Source organism: Schistocerca nitens, chromosome 5, assembly GCF_023898315.1.
Source record: "Schistocerca nitens isolate TAMUIC-IGC-003100 chromosome 5, iqSchNite1.1, whole genome shotgun sequence".
NCBI classification, from domain to species: Eukaryota; Metazoa; Arthropoda; class Insecta; order Orthoptera; family Acrididae; genus Schistocerca; species Schistocerca nitens.
Window position 1 is genome coordinate 462,432,052 of NC_064618.1, and position 26,845 is coordinate 462,458,896.

General features: G+C 44.1%; 1 protein-coding gene across 1 annotated transcript in view; it reads right to left on the bottom strand.

Annotated features, from left to right (window-relative positions):
• Positions 1-16,024: 16,024 nt before the first annotated feature.
• The window catches only part of LOC126260530 (L-lactate dehydrogenase-like), a 326,171-nt gene continuing 315,350 nt past the window's right edge, over positions 16,025-26,845 (bottom strand). The window contains exon 8 of the mRNA XM_049957863.1: positions 16,025-16,195. Within this exon, the coding sequence (XP_049813820.1) occupies positions 16,025-16,195 (171 nt within the window). The remainder of the gene's footprint in view (positions 16,196-26,845) is intronic.

A 26,845-nucleotide genomic window follows, 5' to 3' on the forward strand; every position in this document is an offset into this window, starting at 1 on the left:
AGAGTGGCATGGAGAGCTGCATCAAACCAGTTTCTGGACTGAAGGCCACAACAACCACCACTTCCAGGGAATAAAAGAAGACGAATTTGCAACAAAGAGATCAGGAAAAAACGACCGAATGAGTTTAAATAATTCCGAGAGAGGTGCTTGATGAATGGTGAGAGAAAAGTGTGGGGAAATTTGAGTCCATCTTCTACACTTTTATTGACTACCACACTAAGCTCTACAAAACCAAACAGAAAATCGATCAACGATAGTTGTTATTTGAAATTAAATATTTGGCGAAAGTCGCTGACAAAAGCGAATATGAGGCCGAAGTCAGTCAGCTCAATAAAGTATTGCTGCCATTACACCCATTTCCAAGTAAATGTAAAATATGGGGTCTGATACCAAAACTCGCAGTCGGACTTTTGTCTCATATACAGCACATATGTCTAATTTTTCTGATTTGGTTTACTGAAGACACTAAGAAGCATTATGTAAAGAGATACCGAATGCCGTTTAAAAAGTCATTCCTTTCTTGTCAAGAAACATTGGTGCTTCACTGTTCAGATAATAGAGAGAAGACACCAAGTTACGTACAAACGCAGGGTTTCGAGGCGATATATACTGATAGTATTTTCACGGGCTTCCAGCCGTGTCATGTAGTTAAATGTCCATAAGCTTTTGGCCGAGAACACTTTGCCTATTATCAAGTGATGACTTGTGTGATTGCTACTACCATCCTTACATAGCCTCGCTACCTCCTGTGACATCACTGGCACTCACTCGGGGTCAACGAGGTGTACGGGCCCAGTGGCGTGCATCACAGCACGTGATACTACAGGTCTTAACGAGTTGCAGTAATCGTCTGCGGCGGAAAGCAAATTACTATTTCCCAACGCTTTAATACTTCGTATCTGCGCCAGGCTCCCGATAACAAATGATAAAGTTAAGGACTTTATTTATTTATTTGTTGCTTATTTAGCCTGACCAGATCAGAGCCTTAAGACCCCCTCTCACATATGACCAGGAACAACACATAAAAAACGCTACATAACAATAACAATAATAATAATTTGCATTATTAATAAAAATAGTAACTGGCGATAATAATAATACTAATAATGATAACAATAGTAGCCGCGCGGGATTAGCGGAGCGGTCTAGGGCGCTGCAGTCATGGACTTTGCGGCTGGTCCTGGGTGAGGTTCGAGTATCCCTCGGGCATGGGAGTGTGTGTTTGTCCTTAGGATACTTTAGGTTAAGTAATGTGTAAGCTTAGGGACTGATGACCTTAGCAGTTAAGTTCCATGAGATTTAACATACATTTGAACATTTTTTTGATAATAATAGTAACGTTGATAATGATTGTTACAATAATTGAGGAATTAAAATGATACTGATTAATTATTACATAACAAACTCAATTACAATTTGCATTGCAATAATAATAATAACGGCAATAGTGATGTTAATAATAATAATAATAAAATAATGGAGGCATTAGAACTTTTGAAGTCTTGTTTGATATTGAAAGAAGTGGACAGGATAATGAAAGAGGAGAGGATTGAAATGAAAGTTGCAGTAATCGTCTGCGGCGGAAAGCAAATTACTATTTCCCAACGCTTTAATACTTCGTATCTGCGCCAGGCTCCCGATAACAAATGATAAAGTTAAGGACTTTATTTATTTATTTGTAAGGAAAAAGAAATTTCAGTAGAGAACTCTGTAGAAAATGGGAGGCAAAAGTGCTGGTGGAGGCATGGATGACGACAGTGAGCTGCAGAAGAGATAGCTATTGTAATAGAAGGTGGGTCATTAGCTGTCTTTTGAAGTTTGATAGGACTTTAATTTCTATAATTTTTGAGGAAGATTGTCGCGTTCCTGATACAGAAAATGTGATCTGTAGTAGCACAGAAAGGGTTTGGATTTGTTAGGTAGTGTAAGGAGGGCTGAGGTCGTGTTGAATCCGATAACTTCCCATTGACATACTGTTTTCCGGTCTGGCCCCGGACGTAGCCAAGCGTTCGCGATATATGTGGCCGAGACAACTAGTGTGACATCACAAGTTCGTTGTGGGGCCCGTATTTCTCACAGGCTCCGTGCTCACTACAGTGCCATGTACGGAAATGTTTTCGTTGTACACCTGCCAGGTTCGCTTGAACCTTCCGATCGTCGGGTCCTAAGCTTGGCTTAGCTGCAAGTCGCCATTGTTATTGGTGGTATTGTTTGAAATCTTTATCATTATCGCTTCTTTTTCGACGCTATACCAGAAAGTTTTACCTCGATCCCTCCTTTCTCAATGCTATCCCTGATACTATTTGTCCATTTAATCACAATAGTTTTTGGGGAATCGTCATAATAAAAGTGATCGAGACAAATCTTTCTCGCAATACTCTCAATACCGCCGGCCTACTGCAGCTAACCACAGCTTGGGACCCGATCATCGGAATGTTGAAGCAGGCAGGGCGGGTGTACATTGAAAAGATTACCATTCATGGCACTAGGATTAACACGAGTAACATTACAGGAAGAAGCAGAAATCACACGACAATCACCACTTGACAAAGGTCAAAGTGTTCTCACCCGAAAGCTCGTGGACATTTAACCACTTGATGGGGCTGAAAGCTCGAAAAAATCTTAAAAGACGCCAAGTTCATCGTTCTATAAAAATTTTGCTAACACTCACTAAGAAAGAAATTTAAAGTCTGAAACATTGATATGAACTTACTCACTGTGATAGGTTGCAAGATTATAAACTCAAGACGTGACGCACTTCGAACTTGGTTAATTAATTCGCTATCTTCTCTGCACGCAAGTCGTTAGCCAGAGCTTCGCCATTTACAGTCAGTTCACATGGATTTTATAGTTTTCATACACACTGATGTTTATCAGAAACAATGGCTACTTTCATTATGTCAATATTCTTTATTTGAGCATTCTTTGCATCCTGAGACACAAGTAATGAAAAAAAATCAGAAACTGTTCATTTTTTGGCATTAGGAAACACAGTAAGATCAGAGTTTTCCGTAGTTTCTATGGTGTCGTCCGAAAAGTGAGGTGCCAAGGAAAGGTTGGTACCTTGCGACGGAACCACAAGTAAACGTAGTGCCGCCAGTAGCAATTACGAATGAGAGGCAATGGCGTAGACATGCCCAGAAGAGTTTCCATTAGCCAACGCATCAGCTCGCATACTTACGACTGAGAGCAGTGCCACTCAGCTCTGTCAACAGTCGTCGCCGAATACGACAGCACCGTCTCTCGATCGAGCCAGCAATGCGATAATTATGTTAGACAGAAATCTGCATACAAGCTTATCGTCAATTAGACTCTCTGAGGAGAGACTAGTGTCTTGTTCTGTATCAAGTGATACATTAATGTTCCTTTACAGTAATAAATACTCATGACATTCCTGTGCTCATGGATAGTTACAAAATTAAGTATTTCATCTTGTTCAAGTTGTAATAAAGTAATGTAACATTTTAATGTAGTCTCATCTCGGCCCTTCCAGGAGTAAAGCCAGGAACCAACCACTGTACCGACAAGTGTTATTTCTTCCAGTACAATAGTTTCACTTTGCAACTAAATCCCACTTCTTCGTCGGCGTGCAGTTTTCACGTATCTAATCACTTAATCTAACCACTACACCGAAAAAACTCTGCACCGGTACATTTGAAAGTCACTCAGATTATTGTATCAAAATTCGAGTCTGTGATTTACGCTTCCGTCCTACGAGGTCCGGCTTTTTCTTATTTAATCAAACATTTTCATGGTGACTTCCAACCAGTGGAATGATATGGGTACCTTCTCTGTGGTAACAACATAGGGTCGTCCACGTTGAGCTCTTGAAGTACTGCTGAATCGCTTAGCTACTTTATTCGTGGAACTTTTAAGCCTATCAGTTATTATTTTGTAGTATTATTGTAGGCGTACGGCATCTGAGGTATTATTTTATCGCTTAACGCGTTACAAGAGCTATTGAAAGGACGGGCACAAACCTTAAGACATGTGGAAGCTTAGCCTGATAAATTCTGCCCCATGGTTTCTGCTACGAATTTCACAGCTGGATCTACACTGCTGGTAATAAAACTTATTGCAGTTTCCACTCGCGTTATAGTACATTTGATTAGATGAATTATACTTCGTGGATCTCATGAAGAGGACACACTGCGCGTGGAAAGGACTCAAGGATATACATTTTATTTACGTAGTAGAAAGATTTAAAATTAGGAAATATTATAATATAAAAGTGCTGATTTGAATTAATAGTATCACTAAAACACTGTGAAAATTCTCTTCAATCCATTAGAAGTTGGATGACACGTAGTTCTTTAATTTACACTTGAATACCAGTTTACGATGTTCCTCATGAAATATTAACTGTGCTCTGGCAAGCTGCTGAAACGATTCTATTGCTGAATGCTTGGACACATTTGTAGAGTTTACCATCACAATTGCTCTAAGTACTATTTCCCTCAGAAAAGAGAAATATTGAAAACCAGAAAGGATATTAATGAGGGTGTACGCTGTGAAGCAGTTGTCACAATACCGACAGGTACCTGCCGTACGCTGCAGTATAGAGTTCTTATAAAACACCTTTGTATTCTGCGAATATTACGCACGTAAATTTGAGTTTTTGGAAACTATGATTCCGTTGGTCATTGGTATTCAGACAGATGTATAACATACTAGAGCGTTTACTTTTCAAATTTTTGTACCTACAACCACGTGTACAGTCAGTCAGGGTAACTTCTTACCAGCCAAGGTATATTTCTGCCACTTACCACATAAATTTCAAATGGTTGCTCCTCCAGCTACTTGTATTATTTTGACTAAAAGTAACAGTCTCATAACCTTTGTGATTTCTAGTTACTCTTTTACTTGTCTTTCCAACTTACTACAAGCTCTTAGGCTCATGATTATCCTTTAATTGTGTTGGCAGTAAAGAGAGCTCCTGGCGTCAGTGATTTAAGTTGAACAATACGTACAAATATCTTGATATTTCAGGGTCAGCCTGCAGTACTGAATTAACGCTGTTTGTTTTTACTTCTTACTAATACCTGATTTCCTTCTGGCACAATCTATATTTATCCAGAGCATTAGATATAGGGGAAAAAATTAGTTTCTTTAGGCTGGTATAAGGTTGTCCTGAATGACAGTGTAATCTTTTACCAGCAATAAAATTGAAATTTTACTTTAATAGGGAATAGTTGGTATTTGTTTTCACGTTTCCGAGCACTCAGTAACTATAGACGTAAAATGTTACAATGTCTGTTTGTAGGGAAGCAGCCTACTCATGCCGTAATAAATTCACACCAGTCTTTCCATTGTGTGCCAGCCAGTCCGCTGTAACTAGCTCTGACGTCATAAATGTTGCGCAATACTTTAAAAATCAAGCAAATAACCTAAGACATTTCTAGCATGTCAGGACTAATACTAAATTAATGTGTGTTGAATATCAGTTCGATAACTTTAGCCATTTTCGAAATATGGACGTTTTTTTGTAAAAATCACTGGCGCAACAGAAAAGAGCTAGAAAATTAAAAATTTATATTTAGATTCCTTTTCCATAATAATTTAATAGAAACAGTACTTTGGATCTCACAAATTAAAATTTTAGTGGAAATTCATGATTTTCTGATTTTTGTCTTAAAAATTAAGGAAGCAAGATAGATTAAGTAGGCAAATAAATAAGGCTAGGATGTTTATATTTAAGTAGGTTGGAGATCCGCTATAACTATGAAGATGTGAGAAGTTTCATTTGAATACCTATAAAACTATAGCGATAGCGATTTCCAAAGGGCCAGTTCAGAGCTCGTCTACTGCGTGCAGTGTAATTAAATTAATTCTCTCGCCCAAAATATTTAACTTAGCCACGTCAAAATTTTATTATCAATACTTACCTGCGTGCTGAATGCACCTTTAAATTAAGAGCTTCATCGGCCATCAGCAAGAGAAGCTATGATTTATTCAATGACTTAAAGTGGTGCATTACTAGTCGGGAGAGCCGATTTGATCAGGCGTTCCCTTAGCCGTCCGCACCGCGGCTTTATACACTCCTGGAAATGGAAAAAAGAACACATTGACACCGGTGTGTCAGACCCACCATACTTGCTCCGGACACTGCGAGAGGGCTGTACAAGCAATGATCACACGCACGGCACAGCGGACACACCAGGAACCGCGGTGTTGGCCGTCGAATGGCGCTAGCTGCGCAGCATTTGTGCACCGCCGCCGTCAGTGTCAGCCAGTTTGCCGTGGCATACGGAGCTCCATCGCAGTCTTTAACACTGGTAGCATGCCGCGACAGCGTGGACGTGAACCGTATGTGCAGTTGACGGACTTTGAGCGAGGGCGTATAGTGGGCATGCGGGAGGCCGGGTGGACGTACCGCCGAATTGCTCAACACGTGGGGCGTGAGGTCTCCACAGTACATCGATGTTGTCGCCAGTGGTCAGCGGAAGGTGCACGTGCCCGTCGACCTGGGACCGGACTGCAGCGACGCACGGATGCACGCCAAGACCGTAGGATCCTACGCAGTGCCGTAGGGGACCGCACCGCCACTTCCCAGCAAATTAGGGACACTGTTGCTCCTGGGGTATCGGCGAGGACCATTCGCAACCGTCTCCATGAAGCTGGGCTACGGTCCCGCACACCGTTAGGCCGTCTTCCGCTCACGCCCCAACATCGTGCAGCCTGCCTCCAGTGGTGTCGCGACAGGCGTGAATGGAGGGACGAATGGAGACGTGTCGTCTTCAGCGATGAGAGTCGCTTCTGCCTTGGTGCCAATGATGGTCGTATGCGTGTTTGGCGCCGTGCAGGTGAGCGCCACAATCAGGACTGCATACGACCGAGGCACACAGGGCCAACACCCGGCATCATGGTGTGGGGAGCGATCTCCTACACTGGCCGTACACCACTGGTGATCGTCGAGGGGACACTGAATAGTGCACGGTACATCCAAACCGTCATCGAACCCATCGTTCTACCATTCCTAGACCGGCAAGGGAACTTGCTGTTCCAACAGGACAATGCACGTCCGCATGTATCCCGTGCCACCCAACGTGCTCTAGAAGGTGTAAGTCAACTACCCTGGCCAGCAAGATCTCCGGATCTGTCCCCCATTGAGCATGTTTGGGACTGGATGAAGCGTCGTCTCACGCGGTCTGCACGTCCAGCACGAACGCTGGTCCAACTGAGGCGCCAGGTGGAAATGGCATGGCAAGCCGTTCCACAGGACTACATCCAGCATCTCTACGATCGTCTCCATGGGAGAATAGCAGCCTGCATTGCTGCGAAAGGTGGATATACACTGTACTAGTGCCGACATTGTGCATGCTCTGTTGCCTGTGTCTATGTGCCTGTGGTTCTGTCAGTGTGATCATGTGATGTATCTGACCCCAGGAATGTGTCAATAAAGTTTCCCCTTCCTGGGACAATGAATTCACGGTGTTCTTATTTCAATTTCCAGGAGTGTATATAAGAACGCTGCGCGAGGCCGCTGCCTGCAGCTCGCCTGCAACGAGATTGGAGCCTGGGCCACCAAATGGCGGCTCAAGTTCAACGCCGGGAAGAGCCAGGCTGTGGTGTTTACTCGCCGCCGCATACCCGACGCGCTGCCGCAAGTGCGGATCATGGGAGGCCCCATCCCGTGGTCGCGCACTGGAAAGTACCTCGGCGTCACTATGGACCGACGCCTGACCTGGGGTCCACACATCAGGGAGCTGAGGGGCCGGGCGCTTGGACGGATGCGCTCGCTCTACCCCCTCCTCAACCCCACGACGACACTGCCCCCTCCCCCCCCCCCCCCCCTGCGGCCTCTCGCTCTACCTAGCACTTATCAGGCCAGTGCTGGAGTACGCGGCCGTGGTGTGGGGAAATGCCGCCGACACACACGTCCAGACGCTGCAACGGGTGCAGAACAAAGCCCTTCGGCTGGCGCTCCACCTGCCAAGGGACCACGACACCCGTATGCTTCACGACATCGCGGGAGTTCCGATGCTGAAGCGCCGCTTCCGCGCGCTCGCACGGAACTTCTACGAGTCGGCGAGGACGTCCAGGAACCCGCTGGTCAGTGGACTGGGAAACCAACTCCACTGGCGTCCAGCGACCAGATGGCCGGACCGGTTGCTGGAATAACTCCATGCACCCAGTGAGGACGACCAACATTTGTGAATACGAGAAGACCTACAACGAAGTGAGGACCACATCCATCTAGAGAATCCAACACGCAGGAACAGCAGTTGACCTGCTTAACCTGCTTCAAATCGTGCAGAGAATTGCACGTGAGTCACACGGTACGAGGAAGAAGGCCCCAGTTCTCTCCAGACGCTGAATAGCACGTCATCTGTGTCGGGAGTCGCGTCGCGTCGGTATCATTGCTACAAACAGCCTCGGATGCCGCATTAAGTTACTCGGAATACGCGTAACCATGAAATCATTTTCGAGTCAAGTGTTAATTCTGGGATGACTTTAATTATCGATCTTCAGTTTGCGTATTGTCGTATTTTCACGTGCCGCCGCGGGACAGACATTCTACCGATTATTTAGCGTGGCGTTTGATGAACCTAATCATCAAATTATGGCGAGCATTCATTTAAACATTTAATTTGGACATTTATAGTTGCATCAGCGCATTAGACTCTGAACTGCTCTGTTAGTTAGATTGTGTGGATTTTTTTGTTTTCATCTGTGACTTTCAGAATACAGAGAAATTTTAGAAAATCGTTTTTTAATTATGAATCCCAGTCAATCTCCTAATTTCTCAGAGCTATAAGCTGCAGCTATAAGTGTGTTTCTCAGATGAAGTGGGCACTAGGAATTCTAATTACAGGCTTCACGTTTTGCTAATCACTTTCTGGTTGCCAATATTGTAGTTAGAAAGCCAGTGTTGAGAACGGCAAAAGACAGCATAAATAATAGGAACACTTTAACAACAATAATTCCACCCGCCGCCGCACATATGGTTAATCGGCCGGGAAATGCAGTGTTTCAACAAACAACATATTTATAATACAACATTATTTTCCAACCAGCCGCCCCACATGTTGCTATGTGCAATTTATTTTCAAAAAACGGTAAAAAGTGATATAATGTTACCCTGAGCAAATGTAGCTAAACAAAAGTGTTTCAATACGTTTACTACACAGGTTTTCCAATTTGGATTCCGTCTGCTTGTAGTCCTAAAATCTGAACGCTTTCCACTTCATCAACATCTACAACAAAACTCTGAAACCAACTGTGAAGTGCATGACAGAAGGTATTCCCCATTAAGCCAAGGTTCATGTTTTCCCCCGTTCTATCCACATACGTGTCAGGCGAAGAATGACCACCTTTAAATGACTCCATCAAGACTATAATCAGTTTGTTGTTGTCTTCATGATAACTATAGGAGCAGTACATAAGCGGCTGTAGTATGTTTCTAGATTCCTCACTTAATACTGGTTCTTGAAACTTTGTAGATAAACGTCAACTAAACTGCGATATCCAACTCTCAAACATCTGCTAGTCCAGGTTTTTCTGCGTTTTGGTGACACAAGTCAAACAAACACTGCTCCATTCGTGCTGCCTTCTCTTGTATACTTTCAGTATCTCCTGTCAGTCCTTTCGGGTACGGATCCCACACATTTGAGGTATACTTGATCCTGACACCGAGTATGGAGGAATAGTGTACAATGTCCGTAGACATAGTAACCGTATACAGGGTGGGCAAAAATGAAATTGGCACGGAAAATATTTACAGTAAGACTGACGCGGAATTGGCCCTTCTCAGTGAACATCACAGAAGATGCTAGAAAAGGCCACCATTGACTTCGATGTAGCATCGTGTCGAATTTATCAAACTGTGAGACACGCGTAGAGCCTCTGTCTGAGTGTTAGCTGCGATAACGTTTACAGTGTTCTGCTGTAGCTCTTTCAGTGTGTGAGGATTATGTGAGTGCACTTAACCCTTCAATTTGCACCACAGCTAGGAATCACATCGAAATAGATCAGGCGATGTATTTACCTCTCCTTATCGAACACCTCATACACTCGTGACAGAGTTCTCAAGGCGATGTGCGCTATTGCTCCGTCTTGAGGAAAATATTCATATATTGCTCATATAATCTGTGAGTTAATCCACATTTAGTTTAAACTGTTTCTGAGCGCAATGATTTGCGTTAACAGTTTGGTGAAAGATTCAGACACTAGATACTGTGTGTCAAACAAACATCTTGAGACTATGCAACGAGTCTTCAAAGCACCGAAGGCGATTTTCTGACACATAATAGTGCATGTCCTGACTGAACCAGGCCTTACCTGAAGAAAAGAAAAACTAAGGATCCAAAAGTCCTGATTCCAATTCGCTCAGAAACCACCGGCAGAACTCACAGAGTTCGGCTGGACGCTTTAACTGATGCACAACAGAGTACAGATGCTAGTCCTCTTAGATAATGTTTTGACACGACGACCTCTTCATTCCCACCTGCACAGATAAACTTTGTGAAATTTCGTCCGACTTGGATCAAGGTTTTCCTTCACAGGAGCTATGTTTGCTGGTATTCGAACTCTTTTCAGATAGTTACCGTTTTATATTCGCTACACAGATTATTTCGCACCATTTGCCAATAACTTGGAGTTGCTCACTTTGTTGGAGATTTTGCCAAAATACTTCCAGTCTTTAAATTCTACGTATACGTTTCCCACGAATTGGTATTTCCTAACACTCGACAACGAACGCGGGCTGTTTTACCATGAGAGTCATTTTATGCGTCATTCAACTGGTCACTAAACGCGTCTGCTCCTCTCACGCATTTAAATAACGGGCAAGATGACACAGTGGTTAGCACACTGGATGCGCATTCAGGAGGACGACGGTTAAAATCCAGGAACGGCCATCCAGATTTAGGTTTTCCGTGGTTTCCCTAAATCGCTCCAGGCAAATGCCTAAATGATTCCATTGAAAGTGCACGGCTGATTTCCTTCCCTATCCTTGAAACATTCCGCCTCCAGTGACTACGATGTCGACGGGACGTTAAACCCTAATCTTCCTTTTTAACATACTTCTTCGATTGGTATGTCAACTTCAAAATATAATTTAATTAAAATCTTGATTGAAATGCACAACCGCAGTTCACAGGGAACTGGAAACCACATCTAGAAAACTACTGTGATTTGCTGATTAAAATATAGAGAAATCCGTTACAACTACAGGGGAATGTTCGTGCAGCTCATATACGCTAACATTGGAGACAATGCGTCACGTAGATTATACTACAAGACAGCCACATTCATGTCTGAGTCAGCGTTATCCTTAATGCAACGTTTGTTTCATAAGGCACTGAAACAGCTAACGAAAATTGACTAGGGGAATCTTAAATCTACATCTTCATATTACTTTTCTACATAATCGCAATTCTGATTTATCTATTTATAATAGCTCTCAACTAGATGACACACTCCCCCAAAAAAAAGTTACACCGAAGTGACGAAAGTAGTGGGATATACCTCTTGGTACAGCAACTCGACTTGGCATAGGCTCTAAAAGTCGTTGGAAGTGCCCTGCAGAAAGACTGAGCCATGCTGCATCTATAACTGTCTACAACTGTGAAAGTGTTGCCGCTGCAAGAATCTGACCACGAACTGACTTTTCGATTATGTCCCATAAATGAGCGATGGTGTTCATACGGTGCGATCTGAGTGGCTAAGTCATTTGCTGGAACTGTCGAGTATGTTCTTCGAACCAACCGCGAACGAATGTGGCCCGGTGACATGGCGCAATGTCATCCATACAAAATTCCATCGTTGTTTGGGAACATGAAGTCTATGAATGGCTGCAAATGGTCTCCAGGTAGCCGAATATAACCATTTCCAGTCGATGATCGGTTCAGTTGGACCAGAGGACCCAGTCCACTCCATGTAAACACAGGCCACACGCTTACGGAACCACCACCATCTTGCACAGTGCCTTGTAGACAAGTTGAGTCAACGGCTTCGTGGGGTCTGTGCCACATTTGAACCAGCTCTTACCATCCGAAATCGGGACTCAACTGACCAGCAAAGGTTTTACTTTCGTCTAGGGTCCAACCGATATGCTCACGAGCCCAGGAGAGGCACTGCACGCCATGTCGTGTTATTAGCAAAGGCACTCGCAACGGTCGTACGTTGTCATAGCCCATTAGCACCAAATTTCTCTGCACTGTAATAAAGGATACGTTCGTCGTACGTTGCACATTGATTTATGTGATTATTTCACGCAGTTCTGCTTGTCTGTTAGCGCTGACAACTCTACGCAAACGCCGCTGCTATCGGTCTTTAAGTGAAGGCCGTCGGCCACTGCGTTGTCCGTGGTGAGAAGTTATGCCTGAAATTCGGTATTTTCGGCACACTCGTGACACTGTGGATCTCGGAGTACTGAATACCCTAACGATTTCCGAAATGGAATGTCCCATAAGTCTAGTTTCAACTAACATTCCAAGTCCAAATTCTGTTAATTCCCCTCGTACGGCCATAATCACGTCGGAAACTTTTTCACACGAATCACCGAACTACAAATGACAACTCCGCCAATGCACTGCCCTTTTATACCAAGTATCGGCGATACTAGCGCCATTTCTCACAGACACTTCGTTGGAATCAAGACGGTAGCAACCAATGAGCTTTCTAGTTTACACGATGCTCTGAATATCACTTCAAGGTAAGCCGGCTATAGAGTGGGTGTTCAAATACGCCTCATTCGAAATGATGCACCAATTCTTGTTTGTATTTGACCGGCGAAACCACGACATCAGTTAAGAAAAAATGGTTCAAATGGCTCTGAGCACTATGGGACTCAACTGCTGTGGTCATAAGTCGCCTAGAACTTAGAACTACTTAAACCTAACTAACCTAAGGACATCACACACATCCATGCCCGAGGCAGGATTCGAACCTGCGACCGTAGCAGTCGCACGGTTCCGGACTGCGCGCCTAGAACCGCGAGACCACCGCGGCCGGCATCAGTTAAGAAACTGGTACTCCTTTGCTTTTGTATGTCTAAATTTTCTAGATGTCTGACAATAGAATTCAGAATTATTGATTGCCGTTTCACGTTCCAAAAAATTCGCAATCAAAATCCGTTTAGTTTCCCAAAAACAATTGTCCTTAACGTCTCCGGCTAATCGTGTTTGTCGGGGCTGTTTTTGGGCTGATGTAGAGGTACTCTGAACCGTCACGATTGACAGCTGTTTTGTCTCAATGTTAGCATAGGAAATCCGTGTCTCATTGTAGTCACGAATCCGTTCAGTGGACACGCAAAAAATGCAGTCCAGAGCAGAAATGATTCGTTGTGGTTTCTGGTTCTCAGAAAGGAATTTAGGCATTCATTGAGCATAAAGCGAGAATTACTCTAATGTTTTATCCACGATCTCGTGCAAAACAGTCCGAGAAATCTGTCCGTCAATTTATATATTGTAAAACGCCGAATGCCCTGACTTTTTCTGGCAATTTTCTGCATCAGTTACGTGCTAACTACAGAAGTACTGCCACGTCCACCTTCATCATGAATATTTATCCTTCCACTCCTAAATGAAAATGCGCCTGACACAAAATAGCTTTACTCATCACATCCTGTTCATGCACCGCACAGCTTTCGCAAGAACGACAACGTTCATACGATACTTTGTCACTAAAACCGCTATTACAGAAAGAATTCTGCATTTGTTTTTTCACTAGCATTGGTCATCTGAAGCGATTCCAGTTTGCGAACGAGAAGCAGAGTGAACCTCCAACTAAGGCAGGTACAAGAAGACTGCTGTATTCCAAGATCCAGACTACCGACTATTTCATTCCCTCCATGCTTTCCGTGTCGAAAGAAAATCGAAGTTACTTTTCTTATAGCCTTCAAAACATTTGAGTTATAATAGCAAGTAATCTTATTGTACCAATATCGCAAAACACCATAAAAATTATGATTTAAAATTTTTAACGATTACTTATAGCCAGTACCGTGTTAAATTTGTTTTCCACTTATGTTCGTTTTGTGGTTTCAGTGAGACGCTAGGTTACGATATTAGCTATATTTAGGGCGGTCAACAGCATGGTCATCAGTGCTCTTATTATAAATCACCATACATAAATCGTGGTTATAATAGCGTTTACTCTCATTAGTACGTCTGGCTATGTCGAAATGTGTGGTTCACCACTGACGATATCTATTTATCATGTACTGCGCCATATATAAAAATCCAACTATGACATTTGAAATATTCCGTTCACTGCTTCAACGATGGGTGGTTAATTAGTGATGAGTTTAGTGTAACTACAAGCTACGCTCCTATAGTCCATTTTTTTCTAATTATGCTTAAAAGGTTACTTATCTTTCGATAAAAATTGGCGTATCGAAAACATTTCCTGACTCTTTATGTATACACACTGTTTCTAACTTGAGATGCTGTTTATTGGAAGGAAAATCAGTTGAATTAAAATGCTAAAGCTCGGTCGTATTTGTGGATGGCTGTCTGTTTAATATAAAACGGGGACCAAGACATCAACTCCGAGCTCATCGATATCCGCTTCTCAACACCTTAGGTAGAATTAGCGACACTTAATAAGATTTTTAAATGCACGTCAGACAGTTTCCGTTGTCAGCTAGGGCGGTGCACAGGTTTATAGACAAGCTGAGGTTTGCCCTTTTATCAGCACATGAAACACACGTACGAGGAGTGTTCAATAGGTAATACGAGCGGTTTTTTCTCAGCCAATTTCGATTGAAAAAATGTGGAATTCATTGTGGGACATCGTGAAATATTCCCGCTTCAGTCCCTATAGTTTCATGAAGTTCCGATAGGTGGCAGCGCTAGCGCAGCTTTTAAAATGGCGTCTGTAGCGGAGGTGCATACCAAGCAAAGAGCTGTCATTGCGTTTCTTTTGGCGGAAATCCGAAGCATCGCAGATATTGATTGGTAGCTACAGAATGTCTACAGAGACGCGGCAGTGAAAAAAAGCACGATGAGTCGTTATGCGAGGAGTCGGTCATCATCGGAAAATGTTGCGCAAAGATGTCCGATCTCTGGTGTGCCGGCCGGGCGCACATAGCTGCGACTCCTGCTTTGTTGGAGAAACGACTTGAGCATATTCGTTACCACAAAAATGCAGACAAACTTCTCCGTGACAACGCAAGGCCTCACACAAGTCTGCGCATCCAAGAGGAGCTCACAGAAATTCATTGGGCTGTTCTTCCTCCCTTGGGCAGGATCTCTCACCTTTCGATTACCATCTGTTTGGCCCATGAAGGATGCACTCCACGGGATGCAGTATGTGGAGGATGTGGAGGTTATTGATGCTGCAAGACGTTGGCTCTCACGTGCACCAGTACAGTGGTACCAACTGGGAAAGCAGGCCCTCCGGCAATGGAGCGTTATGACCGTCGTACTGAACGGAGATTATATTGAAAAATATGGCTTTGTAACCAAAAGAAGGGGAATAATATGGAGTGTTGGAATCCTAAATAAAACCAACTTGTTTCCAGAATAAATTGTTGTACTACTTATTGAACGTCCGTCGTAGTTAAAAGAGGTTGTACTGAAGATGGTATTTTGAAAGCTTCACATACTGGTGTATCATTCCGACGAACGAGGAAACTTTGCATCATTGGGCAGTCCCTTATCCTTAATCTGGTGCTCAGCATCACTTCTTTCGCAATGGCTTGTATGAGGTTTGTCGCACTAGGAAGAATACAGCAACCACTTTTCATCTGATTTTGCAGTGTTGGTCGTTGAACATTAATTCATGACTTTTTGGCGGAATGCCACTGTACGCTTTGATCCACATTTGCGTACTTTTATTTTTCATTTATTTTAGTCGCTTGTTTCTTGTGTCGCAATGTGGGATCGTGTACAGTACCAGTAGGGGAGCGCAGACAGCGCCCTCGACAATGACTGGCTTGCCTGCTTGCTTTAACAATTCCGACTGTATGGTGTGGTCAGCCCGAAAACTTTCTAAAAGAAAGAATTAAAGGAACAAGCTATTGCACAGTAGGTGTTATTAATGAGAGTTCACGGCAACTGTACAGAGTGAGTGACGCTCAGGAGAGGTCGAGCCCCTCCTGAACTTCGTGCATGATGGTGGCGGAATCGTGCAACTGCTTCTTCTCCGTCTCGGTAAGTGGCTGCTTGACGATGTGCGTGATGCCTGTCTCGCCCACCACGCACGGCAGCGACAGAAACACCTCGCGGTCTCGCCCGTGCTGACAACCCTGCAACAATCACCACCACATATCCATTGAAATATACTTCTTAATGCTTTTACAATGTATTTCAATGTTTATCACATTTTTGTACAGTTTTGTAAGTAGGTACGACATGCATGGTGCAACAAACTTACTGCCAGACAAAAAAGTGAACCACTTGGAAGACGTAGTCGGATGTCAATACAACATCGTAAACGTACACACCAACTGCAGGTACGTGAATGATTATAGCTGCAATTCTTTGTAACTGATAGAACGGCCACCAGGGTGCATTAGTGTTGTGCGTGTTTAGTTTTGTTATCAGGTCTGTTAGGTTATATAGGTGGCAGGAATTGTGTCAGACGTTGAATGACCGCAGTGGACAACACGTAAAATGACATGTACTCCAGTAAGACAACGTTGTCAGCAACTGGCAAGAGTTTTAAACAGGTCTCACTGTGGATCTTCATTTGTCCACCTGGTCTCATCGTGTAGTGTCCAGATTCGTGGGGCTTTTGGATGTTACAATGGCCCGATGTTTGACTGCTTGGGAACATGAGGGCAGGCACACTCGTTGCGGAAGTTCTAGTCGACTACATCTGAACAGCATAAAGGAATAATACACCAAGTGCAATGTAACCCCTTCACATCTGCGCCTGCCGGCCGGAGTGGCCGTGCGGCTCTAGGCACTACAGTCTGGAGCCGAGCGACCGCTACGGTCGCAGGTTCGAATCCTGCCTCGGGCATGGATGTGTGTGATGTCCTTATGTTAGTTAGGTTTAATTAGTTCTAAGTTCTAGGCGATTGATGACCTCAGAAGTTAAGTCGCATAGTGCTCAGAGCCATTTGAACATCTGCGCCTGCCATCTAAGAATAAGTAATGGATTCCCTGCAACATTCTGTGCCATTCACCATTATTGGTCACAGAGTAGCAGCAGACAGATTGAGGAATTACTGGCCAATGTGTTGACTGCCATCAACGATATGGTCCTATAAGTACGTGCATCTGTCCTGTGACCCTTCTCGAAAACAAAAATGAGCTGCGCTTTTTTCAAGTCGCTAAATACTCTTCATTGTGCCAGCATCTACGAGGTGCATTCAAGTTCTAAGGCCTCCGATTTTTTTTTCTCCGGACTGGAAAGAGATAGAAACATGCGTATTGTTTTAAAATGAGGCCGCGTTCATTGTCAATGCGTCCCAGAGATGGCAGCACTGTACGGCAGATGGAATTTTACCGCCAGCGGCGAGAATGAGAACTGTTTTAAATACTTAAAATGGCGACGTTTTCCTTACTTGAACAGCGTGCAATCATTCGTTTTCTGAATTTACGTGGTGTGAAACCAATTCAAATTCATCGACAGTTGAAGGAGACATGTGGTGATGGAGTTATAGATGAGTCGAAAGTGCGTTCATGGATGCGACAGTTTAATGAAGGCAGAACATTGTGTGACAACAAACCGAAACAACCTCAGGCTCGCACAAGCCGGTCTGACAACACGATCGAGAAAGTGGAGAGAATTGTTTTGGGGGATCGCCGAATGACTGTTGAACAGATCGCCTCCAGAGTTTGCATTTCTGTGGGTTCTGTGCACATAATCCTGCATGACGACCTGAAAATGCAAAAAGTGTCATCCAGGTGGGTGCCACGAATGCTGACGGACAACCACATGGCTGCCCGTGTGGCATGTTGCCAAGCAATGTTGACGCGCAACGACAGCATGAATGGGACTTTCTTTTCGTCGGTTGTGACAATGGATGAGACGTGGATGCCATTTTTCAATCCAGAAACAAAGCGCCAGTCAGCTCAATGGAAGCACACAGATTCACCGCTACCAAAAAAATTTCGGGTAACCGCCAGTGCTGAAAAAATGATGGTGTTCCATGTTCTGGGACAGCGAGGGCGTAATCCTTATCCATTGCGTTCCAAAGGGCACTATGGTAACAGGTGCATCCTAGGAAAATGTTTTGAAGAACAAATTCCTTCCTGCACTGCAACAAAAACGTCCGGGAATGGCTGCGCGTGTGTTGTTTCACCAAGACAACGCACCCGCACATCGAGCTAACGTTACGCAACAGTTTCTTCGTGATAACAACTTTGAAGTGATTCCTCATGCTCCCTACTCACCTGACCTGGCTGCTAGTGACTTTTGGCTTTTTCCAACAATGAAGGACACTCTCCGTGGCGGCACATTCACCAACCGTGCTGCTATTGCCTCAGCGATTTTCCAGTGGTCAAAACAGACTCCTAAAGAAGCCTTCGCCGCTGCCATGGAATCATGGCGTCAGCGTTATGAAAAATGTGTACGTCTGCACGGGGATTACGTCGAGAAGTAACGCCAGTTTCATCGATTTCGGGTTAGCAGTTAATTAGAAAAAAAATCGGAGGCCTTAGAACTTGAATGCACCTCGTATGATAAATTGCTGGTAGAAGGAGGGAAAGTTCTTTCGTATAATCTTTGTAGAATCTTGCAGGTATGATATCTGTTCCGCGATCGGTTATTTCAATATCTGCCGCTTCGACGTTCGTACTGAAGCAAAGCAAGCACTGTATCGTGTGTGAGATGAAGAGGCGAGCCAGTGTGCCGGAACTTACCCCAGTTTCACTGCTAGTAGCGCCACGTCACCTTAACGTGTCTGCGCGTAGCGCGCAAGTATTGCACCACAATTAAGTATAAAATTAAAAGCAACATTTACGTTTAAAACTTTGTTCAAACATATTTTAGTATAATAATGTTTCAGATATCAAGTCTTTATGTACCTAGAGTTGATAGTTTCCGTAAAAATTTAGTATTAAGAGAAAAATAAGTGGCACTAAATAATAAAGCTAGAAATCTAGAATTTGGTCGGAATGAGCGTATAGAGCTCATAAATAAGTGGCGCAAGTGTCAAAGCTAAAAAGGAATAATTACAACCGGAATCCACTGTTTTAGGAAAAATGACGGGGGCTAAATAGCGCACTTAGAAACGCAAATATCTGTTTTATGCTTCAGTTCACCCTAAAAATCCTAACTGAGAGACCACATTAACTACTTCTTATAGTTTCTGAGTAATTTAATAAACATCAATTTTGTAACTAAAATATCCCCATTTGTAGTACATTAAGTACCTACAATTTTAATGACAGAAAATCTTGGATTATGCACATAATAAAACCTACTAAATAATAGAGCTATGCCAAATTTTATAGTTGTAGTATTAAAAACAGCTAATACAAATTCTAGTAAAGGTATGGTTCAGAGGTAACGATCTACCTTTAGTTCCACTATAAAAATTCTTTTATTAATGCGAGCTGAAACTTTTTCTGTGATTTCAAACAACTTGCCTAAATACAAGCAAAAATTAAGAGGTTTCTGAATTGATTCTTAACTATGTTATTAGAGATTATGTGTCCGAGAAAGAGGTCGTTCTGAGGCTGCTGCCGTGTGTTATAAGCAGTAGACAACAGATGTTCCCTCGGTCGTCCGCTGCGACACGTATACAGGGCGGTCCATTGATAAGTGACCGGGACAAATATCTCACGAAATAAGTATCAAACGAAAAAACTACAAAGACCAAAACTCGACTAGCTCGGAGGGGGAAACCAGATGGCGCTATGGTTGGCCCACTAGATGGCGCTGCCATAGGTCAAACGAATATCAACTGCGCTTTTTTAAAAATAGGAACCCCCATTTTTATTAAATATTCGTGTAGTACGTAAACAAATATGAATGTTTTAGTTGGATCACATTTTTTGCTTTGTGACAGATGGCGCTGTAATAGGCACAAGCGTATAAGTACTTGGTATCACGTAACATTCCACCAGTGCGGACGGTATTTGCTTCGTCATACATTACCCATGTTAAAATGGACCGTTTACCAAATGCGGAAAAGGTCGATATCGTGTTGATGTATGGCTACTGTGATCAAAATGCCCAACGGGTGTGTGATATGTATGCTACTCGGTATCCTGGACGGCATCATCCAAGTGTCTGGACCGTTCGCCTGATAGTTAAGTTATTTAAGAAAACTGGAAGTGTTCAGCCACAGGTGAAACCTCAACCACGACCTGCAACAAATGATGATGCCCAAGTAGGTGTTTTAGCAGCTGTCGCGACTAATCCGCACATCAGTAGCAGACAAACTGCGCGAGAATCGGGAATCTCAAAAACGTTGGTGTTGAGAATGCTACATCAACATCGATTGCACCCGACCAATATTTCTATGCACTAGAAATTGTATGGCGACGACTCTGTACAGTTCTGCCACTAGGCACAAGAGAAATTACGGGACGATGACAGATTTTTTGTACGCGTTCTATTTAGAGACGAAGCGTCATTCACCAACAGCAGTAGCGTAAACCGGCATAATATGCACTTTTGGGCAACGGAAAACCCACGATGGCTGCGACAAGTGGAACATCAGCGACCTTGGCAGGTTAATGTGTGGTGCGGCATTATGGGAGGAAGGATAATTGGCCCCCATTTTATCGATGGCAATCTAAATGCTGATTTCCTACGTAATGTTCTACCGATGTTACTACAAGATGTTTCACTGCATGACAGAATGGCGATGTACTTCCAACATGATGGATGTCCGGCACATAGCTCGCGTGAGGTTGAAGCGGTATTGAATAGCATATTTTATGACAGGTGGATTGGTCATCGAAGCACCATACCATGGCCCGCACGCTCACCGGATCTGACGTCCCCGGATTTCTTTCTGTGGGGAAAGTTGAAGGATATTTGCTATCGTGACCCACCGACAACGCCTGACAACATGCGTCAGCGCATTGTCAATGCATGTGGGAACATTGATGATGATGATGAGTCCCATACTTCTTTACAGAGCGTAGGAGAGCGTTGCGGGAGAACCGCGCCGCCTTACTAGGCAAGGTCCTAGTGGAGGTGGTTTGCCATTGCCTTCCTCCGACCGTAATGCGAATGAATGTTGATGATGAAGACGACACAATAACACCCAGTCATCTCGAGGGAGGAAAAATTCCTGACCCCGCCGGGAATCGAACCCGGGACCCCGTGCTCGGTAAGCGAGAACGCTACCGCGAGACCACGAGGGGCGGACGTGGGAACATTACGAAAGGCGAATTCTCGCTGTTGAGAGGAAAGTCGTTACACATATTGCCAAATGCACTAAGGTTGACGGACATCATTTTGAGTATTTATTGCATTAATGTGGTATTTACAGGTAATCACGCTGTAACGGCATGCGTTCTCAGAAATGATAAGTTCACAAAGGTACATGTATCACATTGTAACAACCGAAATAAAATGTTCAAACGTACCTACGTTCTGTACTTCAATTTAAAAAACCTACCTGTTACCAACTGTTCGTCTAAAATTGTGAGCCATGTGTTTGTGACTATTACAGCGCCATCTATCACAAAGCGAAAAGATTGGTCCACCTAAAACATAGATATTTCTTTACGTACTACACGAATATATTGTAAAAAATGGGGGTTCCTATTTTTAAAAAAACGCAGTTGATATCCGTTTGACCTATGGCAGCGCCATCTAGCGGGCCAACCATAGCGCCATCTGGTTTCCCCCTTCAAGCTCGACATGTTTCGTTCTTTGTAGTTTTTTCGTTTGACATTTATTTCGTGAGATACTTGGCCCACCGAGCGAGGTGGCGCAGTGGTTGGCACACTGGACTCGCATTCGGGAGGACGACGGTTCAATCCCGTCTCCGGCCATCCTGATTTAGGTTTTCCGTGACTTCCCTAAATCGTTTCAGGCAAATGCCGGGATGGTTCCTTTGAAAGGGCACGGCCGTTTTCCTTCCCAATCCTTCCCTAACCCGAGCTTGCGCTCCGTCTCTAATGACCTCGTTGTCGACGGGACGTTAAACACTAACCACCACCACCACCATACTTGGCCCGGTCACGATCAATGGACCACCCTGTATAAATACAGCCCGAGAGGCAGGAGAAAGGTTCACTTCGCACTCAGCCACTGTAAGATCAAAGTCTGTTAAACGTCAGATCGCGCTCTGCCTCGGATGACGCCAGAGCTGGACTGTGACAAATCGCGTATTTGGGGCAAAAACGGATAGTGAACTCGCGAGGACTGTACACCATCATGGATCGCTTAGAATTCGCCAAAGTAACAGTTAGTGTGCTGTCCGTGAGAATTTTAAATCCGTGTGGCAAGTGGTGACTATTATTTCCACTTTTAGGGCAAGCATTAATTTTGAACATTTAAGTTGAACATTCAATTGAGTATTATTAGTCAGGGCAAAAGACAATCTGGTAGGAACGTACCGTAGAGGTCCCTCTGAACTACTAGTTGTGCTGTTAGAATGGAAAGATTTACTTTCAACTGTAGATAGTGAATTTCCAAATGTTGTACGTGAGAAAATTTACTCAATATATGTATTAACTAGAACTTTATACTTTCATTTAAAATTATAGTTCTGATCCCGCTAAGTAAAAGGAGAATAGAAGCATTTCTTTCAGTGGGCTGGACCAGAATGTGGCCGTGCAGACTGGAAACTAAGGTCAGTATGTTTCCCTTCGCTTTGTGGCTGTCCACAAAGTTAGGTGCCAGGCTCGCGTGAATAAGACGGCGAACTGTTGGACCAATACCAGCGACGAAGCATAAAAAAATTTATACCTGCCGGCTCACAGTACGACGATTGAAACGAGAACCCGTATTACGATCTTCCACAGTGAAAGAATTTCGGAAGACGTAATTCAGTATTCCGGCCTTCTCTCTGTCATCTTCCGTTCCTATGCCATTATAGTCACTCAGTGACTGAAGTTAATATTTACTGACTTCATGTAAGACCAAAATCTCTTAGGGTTTTCGTTCAGCTCGTTTGACGTAATTTTACTTTCAAAGTCACTGAACGTTTGTTTCATTGGATTCCTTACGCTCACTTTCGGTGCTCAATTTGATGCCGAGTTCCTGGAGTTCCGGAAGGCATTTTACGCAGTCCCACACTGCCGTTGAGTGAAAAAAAATACGACCTTACCGAGTATCGGGCCAGATACGTGACTGGAGTCAGGGCTTCCTTGGAGATACAACTTAAAACGTCGCTTCAACGGAACAAAACCTACAGATGTAAAGGGAATTACGAGATTATCCCAAGGAAATGTGGTAGGACCGTTACTGTTTACAATGTATGTAACTAATCTAACAGAAAGCGTCGGAAGCTCTTTAAGACTGTTCACAGATGATGCGGTTGTCTACAAGAAAGTACCAACGCCGGGAGAAAAAATGGTTCAAATGGCTCTAAGTACTATGGCACTTAACATCTGAGGTCATCAGTCCCCTATACTTAGAACTACTTAAAACTAACTAAACTAAGGACATCACACACATCCATGCCCGAGGCAGGATTCGCACCTGCGACCATAGCAGCAGCGCGGTTCCGGACTGAAGAACCTAGAACCGCTCGGCCACAACGGCCGGCAACGCTGGGAGACAATGTCGATTCGCAGGGTGACCTATATAGTATTGATGAATGGTATAGGCTTTAGCAGTTCAACCTGATCGTCAATAAATACACTACTGCCCATTAAAATTGCTACACCACGAAGATGACGTGCTACAGACGCGAAATTTAACCGACAGGGAGAAGATGCTGTGATATGCAGATGATTTGCTTTTCAGAGCATTCACACAAGGTTGGCGCCGGTGGTGACACCTACAACGTGCTGACATGAGGAAAGTTTCCAACCGATTTCTCATATACAAACAGCAGTTGACCGGCGTTGCCTGGAGAAACGTTGTTGTGAAGCCTCGTGTAACGAGGAGAAATGCGTCCCATCACGTTTCTGACTTTGATAAAGGTTGGACGGTAGCCTACCACGATTGCGGTTTATCGTATTGCGACATTGCTGATCGCGTTGGTCGAGATCCAATGACTGTTAGCAGAATATGGAATCGGTGGGTTCAGGAGGGTAATACGGAACGGCGTGCTGGATCCCAACGGCCTCGTATCACTAGCAGTCGAGATGACAGGCATCTTATCCGCATGGCTGTAACGGATCGTGCGGCCACGTCTCAATCCCTGAGTCAATAGATGGGAACGTTTGCAAGACAACAACCATCCGCACGAACAGTTCGACGACGTCTGCAGCAGCATGGACTATCAGTTCGGAGACCATGGCTGCGGTTACCCTTGACGCTGCATCACATACAGGAACGCCTGCGATGGTGTACTGAACGACGAACCTGGGTCCACGAATGGCAAAACGTTATTTTTTCGGATGAATCTAGATTCTGTTTACAGCATCATGATGTTCGCATCCGTGTTTGGCGACATGGCGGTGAACGCACGTTGGAAGCGTGAATTCGTCATCGCCATACTGGCGTATCACCCGGCGTGATGGTATGGGGTGCCATTGGTTACACATCTCGGTCACCTCTTGTTCGCACTGACTGCACTTTGAACAGTGGACGTTACATTTCAGATGTGTTAAGACCCGTGGCTCTACCCTTCATTCGATCCCTGCGAAACCCTATATTTCAGCAGGATAATGCACGACCGCATGTTGCAGGTCCTGTACGGGCCTTTCTGGATACAGAAAATATTCGACTGCTGCCCTGGCCAGCACACTCTCCAGATCTCTCACCAATTGAAAACGTCTGGCCAATGGTGGCCGAGTAACTGGCTCGTCACAATACGCCAGTCACTACTCTTGATGAACTGTGGTATCGTGTTGAAGCTGCATGGGCAGCTGTACCTGTACACGCCATCGAAGCTCTGTTTGACTCAATGCCCAGACGTATCAAGGCCGTTATTACGGCCAGAGGTGGTTGTTCTGGGTACTGATTTCTCAGGATCTATGCACCCAAATTGCGTGAAAATGTAATCACATGTCAGTTCTAGTATAATATATTAATGTCCAATGAATACCGTTTATCGTCTACATTTCTTCTTGTTATAGCAATTTTAATGGCCAGTAGTGTATAAGATATTGCGCTTACACAGGAAAAGAAATCCACTACATTACAAATACGCTATTAATGACAATTTTCTGGAGTCATCACCCATCCAACCTCTAGGAGTAACTACCCTGAGCGTCCTTAAGTGGAACGACCACATAAAACAAATAGCATAAAAAGGAGATGCCAGACTGAGATACGTAGGAAGAATCTTAATTAAACGTAGCCGATCCATGAAAGAAGTTCCTTACGAGAGATATGTTTGACCGATCATTCTATGACCTTTACCGCGTAGGACTGATACAAGAGATATCAGACGAAGAGCGGCGTGTGTCGTCACGGGATTACTTGGTCGGCGCGAGAGCGTTACAAAGATGCTCAATCAGCTCCAGTTGCAGGCGCTACAAGAAAAGCGTTACACATCAGGGAGAGATCTATGATTTAAATTTCGAGAGTACTTCCCAGGAAGAGTCGGACAATATATTACTTCCTTACACATACACGTCGCGAAACGTCCACAACGGAAAAAGGTCGATCAATTAGAGCTAATACAGAGGCTACCAATAATCAATCTCCCCCCCCCCCCTCCGGAGTCATTCACAATTGGAACATGGAAGAGGGGACCAGTTAGTTATGCCAGTTGCACCCTCCGCCACACACGATCAGGTGGCTTGCGGAGTATTCATGTAGATGTAGACACCACAATATAAACAGCCACATATGTAGGGGTGCCTTGATCGGAAAACATAGACTGCTGATGAACGGCGTCGAATTATGTTCAGCGATGAATCGCGGTTCTGCATTATCCCAGGTGACAGCCGTTGCTAAATACGGTGGCGACCTGGGGAGAGGCACAGTTCTCACCATTTTTAGGAGAGGCATTGAGATGTTATTCCTGGCTCATGGTGTAGGGAGCCATTAAGTACGGTTTCAGGTTACGGCTGGTAGGGGTTGACGGAACTCTTATGGCACTATGGTACATCATGGATATTCTGCATCCTAGTTTGTTACCTCTCCTACAGTTGTATAGTGGTCTCAGTTTACTAAAGAACGGTGCTCGTTCACACCTGGCACGTGTCCCTGTGAACTGTCACGTGATGCTAAGTTACTCCGGCGGCCAGCAACATCCCCAGATCTGTCCCTGATAAGACATGAGTGGTATCAGCTGGGACATCAACTACGTCCCACTGTCAGTGTCCAGAATGCTTAAGACCAATTATAGCATTTGGGGTCAGCTTGATTCAGGACCAGATACAATGGCTGTTTGACACACTTCCCAACAGAAGCAGTGCATCCATCCAGGGAAGAGGGAATGCAACTTCATTTTGATGCGTGGGCCCATACTGCCAAGTACTTTGTAAATTTGACTCGGTTTGGTAATCATGACACCACCACATAAACTGTCACTCCTTGGTGTTTCATTGTGTTTTCTGCTCGCCCCCTGGGCGCTTCATATATTTTTCCAGGCAATGTAGCTACCTATATTGAAGTCAAGTGACTGTATCGAAGTATATACATTATATACAATAATTACTGTCGAAAACTAACACACAGGTGAAACTATACGATAACAGAAGCAAAAACGTTCCAGTAAACATGTGTCCACTAAAAACCATTTACAACAACAAAAAAAGTGTGTGAAATCTGACAGGACTTAACTGCTTAGGTCATCAGTCCCTAAGGTTACACACGACTTAACCTAAATTATCCTAAGGACAAACACGCACACCCATGCCCGAGGGAGGACTCGAACCTCCACCGGAACCAGCCGCACAGTCCATGACTGCAG